Source organism: Mastomys coucha, unplaced genomic scaffold (genome assembly GCF_008632895.1).
Source record: "Mastomys coucha isolate ucsf_1 unplaced genomic scaffold, UCSF_Mcou_1 pScaffold23, whole genome shotgun sequence".
NCBI classification, from domain to species: domain Eukaryota; kingdom Metazoa; phylum Chordata; class Mammalia; order Rodentia; family Muridae; genus Mastomys; species Mastomys coucha.
In genome coordinates this window covers 30837504-30846040 of record NW_022196906.1, presented here as the reverse complement: position 1 = coordinate 30846040, position 8537 = coordinate 30837504, and the positions used below count along the sequence as shown (strand labels likewise).

The following is an 8537-nucleotide window of genomic DNA, read 5'->3' as shown; positions in this document are numbered from 1 at the left end:
AAGAAGAAGAAGAAGAAGAAGAAGAAGAAGAAGAAGAAGAAGAAGAAGAAGAAGAAGAGGAAGAGAAGCAGCAGCATGTGTAGATTGAATGCCATCTGTTCTCAACCTGGTGAAAGGGCAAGGCAAGGGAGGTGAGGGGACCACCAGAGGAGCTGGCGGGCAGATGGCAGCATCTATTCCTGCAGCGGAATCCATATGCTTGTATCTCTGCCAACCTGCCACCTGTGGTAGCTGCTTGTTTCCACAGCTCCCCCACCAGGCAGAACAAAACTCCTGGGGCCACACTTTGTTCACAGCAGCAGTCACAAGACAGAACTTCCCAAGGGTCAGGCAGTCCTGGAGTAGAAGGGTGGCTCTTATTGGGAAATGAAGGATTTTCTTCTCTATTGGAATTACTTTTATAAGCCTCCAACAGCAATGTTTGCCTGTAATTCAAATTCGGATACGACGTGTAGCTAGGTGTGGTGGTATTTACTTGTAATTCCAGTACTCAAGAGGCTAAGGGAGGCTAGCTTGAGCTAATCAGTGAGATCCTCTCTCAAAATAAAAACAAATAAACAAATAATGGATTATGGATATAGCCCAGTGACAAAGCTCTGGATTCTATCCCCAGCAATAAAAAGATGACCTAGAACTATAGTTCAGTGTAAGGACACTTGCCTAGCAAGTGCAAATTGATCCTCAGTGCTGAAAAACAGTAAAAGGCCAAGGGTGCTGGTACCTGCCTGTAATCCCAGCACAAGGGACAGACGATCAGGAGTTCAAAGTCACTCTCCTTCAAAATGGTTCAAAGACCATTTCTAATGACTCAGGGAGTTCAAGGCCTGAGCCACGGGAGACCAAAACCAAACACACAAAAAGTGAGTGCTTACATTTTCTGAATTCACTTTAAGTGCACTTACTTCACTAATTTAGCATTGCACCTTTGACCCAGATCATCTCCCTCCGCAAGTTTCTCCCACGCGGGGGCGGGGCTTGTAAGGAAGAGAGGATCCTAGTGGTTATTCAACAGTTAATGGACCCCAACTGTGGCCTAGTGTCTCCCTCAGGTACAAAGCTTAAGGGCCTGGGCTTCGATTGTTAGAATAAAGTAAAGAGATCTGAAATTACAGGATTATGAAAGCATCGTCACTGTCACTGTTGTGTGTACTATAAGCATCCCTTTTCTTGGCTCTCAGAAATCCACCGCGGAAAAATAAAACAAAGGGCTCAGCACACCAAGAGAGCCCTGGCTCCTCCCTTGTGTAGCTGCTACTAGCTCTGCTCAATCTCTCAGCTTTCACATCCACTCGGACTGTCTCAGGCCTTCCTCTTCTCTGACTTCTGCTCTCTCAGTCCTGCCTCACCCCATCTGGTTCCATCGAGCCTGTGTTGTTTTTTTCAATCCTCCAGAGTCTGCTTTCCCGGACTGTTTCTTTCACTTCTGCACAAACCCTTTCCCTTCACCTTGGCTATCCACAGGCTCCAGACCGCCCCCCCTCACCTCCCCGCCCCATCAAACCAACGTAGAATTTTGAGCAAAAAAGCTTAACTGGACAAGAGAGAGGGATGTTGAAAAACAACAGTACTGAATACAACAGCATTTGGACACTCTTATTTCTATTATGTGACACAGACATCAAAGTCACTTCCTTGGCTCCCAGTGTGGCGATGGCAAAGGTACCTGCTCAAAGTGATCCACAAGCTTGTTACTTGGTGTCCGTTTCTTTGTGGACTAAACCTGACAGTTATTTCCATGCGTCAAAGTGAATGAGGTTCTTATTAAAAAAAATAAATTAAAAAAATAAAAAAGAAAGAAAGGAAGGAAGGAAGGAAGGAAGGAAGGAAGAAAAATCCACCGAAGGGAATTTAGAATTAAGAAGACTTGCTTTGAGGAAAAGCTGTGCATGTCAGGACTGCCACCAAGCAATATAAAGCTAGAAAGTAATGCTGAGTCTGTAACACTTAAACCTTGTACAGCAGTCTATGGAAGACTTCAGAGACTGTTGAGTCCTTGTCTCTGATTCTAAATACTTTGGGACTGGAGCCAGGCAGATTGGGAGTTCTGGGTGCCAAGAGAACCTGGCCCAAACATTTTCCCCTCTTGCCATAAATAAATAAATACGATACATCTATCTGACAAAACAACAGATCAGGCCTCATCAAGGCTTTCAGAGTAAGCGGCATTGAATCGACCCCTCCTGCCACAGCAAGGACACATCTGGACAGAATCTATGAGGCAATTGTTTCCAGGCACTGGGTGCAGGCAATGTTAAGGCTTTGGACTGGAAAGAAATGAGGAAAAAACAGATCCACTGAAATGTATAAGAATACCAGAAGTGGTAAAAGTATCAAGAATTCTATTTGTTTGCTTTTGAGTTTTATTTGATTGGTTGGTTTTGTTGCTATTCTGAGGTAAGGCCTATACATCCTGGAACTCAATATGCTTAGCTTAACTGGCCTTGAACTCACAGCTTCCACTTGCCTTCACCTCCTCAGTGTTGGGTTTGCAGTGCTAGAATAATCACCCTGAGGTTAAATTTAAATGATCTTTTTTTTCTTCTTTCAGAAACATCATTTTGTATTGTGGAGTATAAAATATAAATCCAAATAAAATACATGATATATACCACAAGAATGGAGGGAATAGATAAAATTTCAAGTTTTAGATTTTATCTGAAAAGGCAAAATATTTCTTCTAAGTAGACTATGATAACTGAAAATGTACAATGTGATATCTGGGGGAAAGGTTCTATAAAAATACCAAGAGCATAATAGCACCAGGCCTGTAATTCCAGAGACCTGATAATTTAAAGTCTGAAGACAGCTTTGGCAAATTAGTGAGATTTCCCCTACTCCCTTCTCAACAAAACAAAACAAAACAAAACAAAACAAAACAAAACAAAACCCCAACACTTCAGCTGGGGGCAGGTGGATCTCTGTGAGTTCAAGCCCAGCCTACTCTATATAGTAATTTCTACAACAGCCAAAGCTACATAGTGAGACATTGTCTTAAAGACAGACCAACAAAAAAGTAAAGAATTATAGATAAAAGTCCATTACAAGAACAAAATGGAATGCCAAAGAAAAGTGAAAAAAGAAATTTAAAAAGCTGTAGTATGGTGCCATATAACTTAAGTCCCAGCACTGGGGAGGCAGAGGCAGGCAGATCTCTGTGAGTTGGAGGCCAGCGTGGTCTAAAAAGTAAGGTCTAGGATAGCCTGGGCTGTTATACTGAGAAATGTTGTCTCAGGGGTGGGGGTCAGGGTAAGAAGGGGAAGAAAGAAAGTTGGAGGGGGCTGAAGAAATGATTCAGTAATTAAGAGCACTGACTGCTTTTCCAAAGGTTCCAGTAGCCACATAGATGCTCACAATCACCTATAACTTCAGTTCTAGGGGATCCAATAACTTCTGCTTTCCTCCTTGGGCACCAAGCATGTAAGTTGTGCACAGATGTACATCTAGGTTTACATATACATAAAATAAAATTAAAAAGAAAGAAAGGAAGAAAGAAAGAAGGAAGGAGGGAGGGAAGGAGGGAGGGAGGGAGGGAGGGAAGGAGGGAGGAAGAGAAGGAAGGAAGGAAGGAAGGAAGAGAGGGAGGATGGAAGGAAGGAGGGAAGGAGGGAGGGAAGGAGGGAGGGAGGGAGGGAAGGAGGAAGGAAGGGAGGGAAGGAAGGAAGGAAGGAAGAATCCAAGCAAGCAAGCAAGCTGGAGAGATATTTAGTATTTAAGATCACTAGCTGCTCTTCCAGAGGACCTAGGTTCAATTCCAGGCATCCACATGGCAGCTAACAGACATCTACAACTCCAGTTCCAGGGGATCTGATACTTTCTTTTGGCCTCCGCGGGCACCAGGTACTGAAGTAGGACACAGACAAACATGCAAGAAAAACAGCCAAACAAATAATATACAAATAAATAACTTTTTAAAAATTAAAAAGAAACTAAGAAAATAATCAGATCTTTAGAGAAAAACCAAAGTAACCAAAAGAGCTACCTAAAAAGACTGATAGAAATGATAAACCACAGACAGGAGAGGAAGGACACAAATTATCGCTAGCAGGAACAAGAAAGAAAACTCACAAACATTACTACAAATGGAAAATTACAGCACTATAAGTCTGACTGCACAGCAAGTAAGGGCTTAGCAAGTAAAGGCACTTATGGTCAAGCATGATGACCTGAGTTCAGTCCCCGGAAACCACATGGTAGAAGGAGAGAACCGACTCTCAAGTTGTTGACTGGATTCCACAAATGCACCATGCCATGCACATCCCACCCCAACACACAAAATAAGTAAGTAAATTTAAAATTAAAATTTAAAAGAAGATTATAGACAAATTTGTGGTTAATGCTTTCATTGATAGACAGACTGGGTAAATTCCTTGAAATATGTGACTTATGATTCAGGGGTCTTGGGAGATAGCTCAGTGGGTGATACAATTTACTACAAAAGCATGAGGACCTGAGTTCAAATCCCCAGCATCCATGTAAGCTGGGCATGATGTGTGTATCTATAATCTCAGTGATTACAGATAGGAAATTGGGAAAAGGGCCATCCATCCATCCAATCTAACTGAATCATGGCTCTAGGTCCAGTACAAGACCTTGGCTCAAAAATTAATGTGGTGGGCAAGGAAGATACCTCACACAGGCCTCTGGCCTCTTTACACACACACACACACACACACACACACACACACACACACACACACACACACACTAACCTACAGAAAAAAGTCCAGGCAGGTGGTTTCATTGCAGTAGCCTATCAAACATTTAAGGAGGAAGCAATTCTGATCTAACATTCTCTCTTTTGTTTGAGGTAACTACGAGATACTGTACATACTCGTGCATCAAGAGAAAATGTACAATCAGGAGTTCAAAGAGAGCCTAAGACCCAGGCTCTGGTGTCACTGTTGAGTGGACTTGCAGTGAATCATAGCCTTGAAGTCACTGTCTTGCCTGCCAATGAAGCCCAGACGTCCTGAGTATTCTGAATTGTTCATGATTAGAAATCCTTAAAATGATAAGCAGTCAGTTTTTCAACGAGTCAGCCAAATGAGATCCCTTCACTGTGCTATTTTGAGCGGTAATCTGCAGATATCGTGAGTGCCCAATCAGAGACATCTGCTTCCTGTCCTCTTACTCAGGACCAATTCTTGAGCTCCCCGGAAGATGTGATCTACCACTATATATCAGCTGCTGAAAATCATCATTTGCTGACTCCCCAGAACCGTGCCAGCACTTCCTGTATACAAAATTGTCCAGTGTTCTTCACCGGTGAAACTAGAAAGTGAAACAGGTAGAAATTGCCTTTTAACATGAACAAAGCCATTAAATGATTTAACCTTTTGCTATGAGAATACCTCCTTACCACTGAGTAGCCATTTCCCCTCGATATTAGCTCAATGTTTGCATTTGTCTCCCCCACTCACCACCCTCACTTTTTTGCTGAAACTTCGACCTCCAAAGTGACAAGGGAGGTAGCACCTCAGGTGAGGTGATTAGATATTGCAGGTAGAGCACTCATGAATGGTATTAATTCCTTATAAAATAAGTTCAAAAAACATCATTTGGTCCCTTCTACCATGTGTGGACCTCAAAGAAAGTGTCACCTGTGCCCTCCCCAGAGTGAATCTGCTGACAGCTTGATCTTAGACTTCCAGTCTTTAGGACTATGAGAAATAATTGCCTATTGCTTATAAGTTACTCAGTCAGAAATACTCTGCTCTGCTGACTAAAATATCACTCATTGTACATATATAGTAAGCCCATGAGGAGCAATCTGGATCTTCTGAGAGACTATATAATCAACTCAAAAGAAGTATCCAGCCCTCCTTCTTAAGTAGCTGTCCTTTTTAAGTGTGTGGGTATGTGTATGAATCTGTATGAGTGAAAGCCGTTTGTATGAGAGTGCCCACAGAGGTAAAAGAGGTGGAGCTGGAGTTGCAGGCAAGTGTAAGCCATCTGGTACGGGTGCTAGGAATTGCCCTGGGGTCCTCTGCAAGAGCATCAAATGCTCTTAACCACTGAACTATCTCTGTAGCCCCATTGAAGTCCTAAGTAACCCTTGGCACTAGAGAAAAAGAAAAAGAAAAGAAAAGAAAACAACACGATACCTTCCTAACCACTGTATAGCCATTTTACCTGAGCCCTTGCTTTAACCGTCAAGCTGTAAGGTTTACCAGTGCTTGCTCAAAACATTGCCTTTGATGGGACTGTGCTGTTCATTTTAGATGGCAAAACCTGATTCTTTAAATGCTTTTGTTTATATGCCTGATGAGACTACCTAGAGTCTCACTCTGTAGTCCAGGCTTGCTCAAGCATGTGACAATCCTCCTCCCTCAGCTCCAGGAGTGCTGCGATTACAGGTGTGTCACCAGTATGCCTGGTTACCTGGCATTTAAAAAAAAAAAATGATTTGAAGAGAAGCCTGTGATGGTCACTCTTCTCCAACTTACTCTGCAGATCATAACACACAGATCAGCAGTAGAAGACATCTGGGGGTTGAGAGTGTAGTCACTGGCATTGTGCTTAACATGTGCAAGGTCCTGGTTTCCAGCCTCAGTACCACAAAGAAGGAACAGGTAAAAGGGGAGAAGCTTGGGGAAGTGGATATCCATCCTTACTCTTTTTTAAGATTTATTTATTTTATGTATATGGGTACACTGTCGCTGTCTTCAGACACACCAGAAGACTGCATCGGATCCCATTATAGATGGTTTTGAGCCACCATGATTGCTGGGAATTGAACTCAGGACCTCTGGAAGAACAGTCAGTGCTCTTCACTGCTGAGCCATCTCTCCAGCCCTCATCCTTACTCTTTTGATGGATAACCATCCCAATTACCTCAGACACCCTGGGTATCCTTCCAACCTTATGTTTTCTCCTCCTCAACAGACCCATGTCCGAGGCATTGGGTCTGGCGAGGCTTGTCCCCGACAACGACTCTGAACTGTTGCTTTAGTAGGCTATTGAGTTGTTGGATGTTTTTCTTGCTGGATTCCATATCTCCTCAATCCTGACTAAATAGGGGGCCCCAGAGAGGTACCTCAGTGTCAGAGCTGTTGCCATTCAGAGCTTCAATGTTTGGGTCCCTCCAGTCTTCTGAGAGTGAAGGGATGTAATTGTCTGTCAGAGCATCCCAAACCCTGTAAACAAAGAAAAGCTCTCATTAGCACACATCTGCGGCCAGACCCCGCCTGGAGAAAGGAAGAGCTGGGCCAGGCAAGAGAGAGGCTGCTGTGTGTGCCAGGCTGAGGTCATCTGCCTTCCAGCATTCGAGAGCAGCAGCTGAAATAAAGAATGAGAGTCAAGTCCAGAGGAGAAAGCCATAAGCATGGGAGCCTGTCCAAAGGCTTCAGAGAGAAAGGTGGTTGGTCTTGCTTAGAAATTAATATGCACCCCAACCATACAGTTTATTTCTGAGCCTCGAAAATATCCCTGTTCCTTTCCATAGTCTGAGAGAATCAAAGGGTAGAGGAAGGGATTGGGCTGAAACCCTATCTGAGTTTCATTAAGGTTGGATGACACATTTCAACTTCAAAGGCCTCAAACCTTCTATCAGGAATCAGCTCCTTGATATCTAATGTAGGCAAAAAGATAACACCAATATTGTAATTGCTCACGTCTTTCTCAAAAAAAAAAAAATGCTCTAAGAGCACACAGTGATGCAACCTTGCCTTCTTATGTAGAGTTTAAAGGTGCAGTATTTCCATTGTGGATACTAAAACAGAAAAAAAGCCCAGCATGGTGACACCTTTAACCCCAGTGGGGCTCAGGAGGCAGAGACAAGTGGACCTCTGTGAGTTTGAGGCTAGTCTGCTCTACATATTAAGTTCTGGGGCAGGTAGGAGGGGATGACTTAAAAAAATTCCAAAGTCACAACACATCAGAAAGATGAGTGAGTTAGGCACCTGAGCACAGACCTTGAAATCAAATACATAACAATAAGGTAACTGTCATAAAATCAGGAATGGAATAAGGCATGTGGGCATATGAAAACAGAGATTTTCCTGGAAAATAATATAGACAGCTGGTAATTAAATTTAAAAACAAAAAAACAAAAAGTCGGGCGGTGGTGGCGCACACCTTTAATCTCAGCACTTGGGAGGCAGAGGCAGATGGATTTCTGAGTTCGAGGCCAGCCTGGTCTACAGAGTGAGTTCCAGGACAGCCAGGGCTACACAGAGAAACCCTGTCTCAAAAAAGAAAAAAGAAAAAAAACTTGTGAAACAACTTTCTTGTTTGTTTTTGTTTTTGTTTTTGTTTTTAGACAGGGATTCTCTGTATAGCCCTGGCTGTCCTGGAACTCACTCTGTAGATCAGGCTGGCCTTGAACTCAGAAATCCACCTGCCTCTGCCTCCCAAGTGCTGGGAATAAAGGCGTGTGCCAACATCGCTCGGCCATGAAACAATTTCTTAAGAGGGAAAACATCTTGAAATTTTTCCTCTGTACAAGGAAGCACTTGAGAGAACAAAGTCATCAAGTGTTCATGAGACAGCTACTCAGCAGGATTTCAGAGCCCGTTTCCTGTGTGTGTGTGTGTGTG

At 43.1% G+C, this 8537-nt stretch overlaps 1 protein-coding gene across 2 annotated transcripts in view; it reads right to left on the bottom strand.

Moving 5' to 3' along the window:
* The window catches only part of Fez1 (fasciculation and elongation protein zeta 1), a 47840-nt gene that overhangs the window by 22355 nt on the left and 16948 nt on the right, over positions 1-8537 (bottom strand). For both annotated transcript variants that reach the window (XM_031343962.1, XM_031343961.1), the window contains exon 3: positions 7037-7136. In XM_031343962.1, the coding sequence (XP_031199822.1) occupies positions 7037-7136 (100 nt within the window). The remainder of the gene's footprint in view (positions 1-7036; positions 7137-8537) is intronic.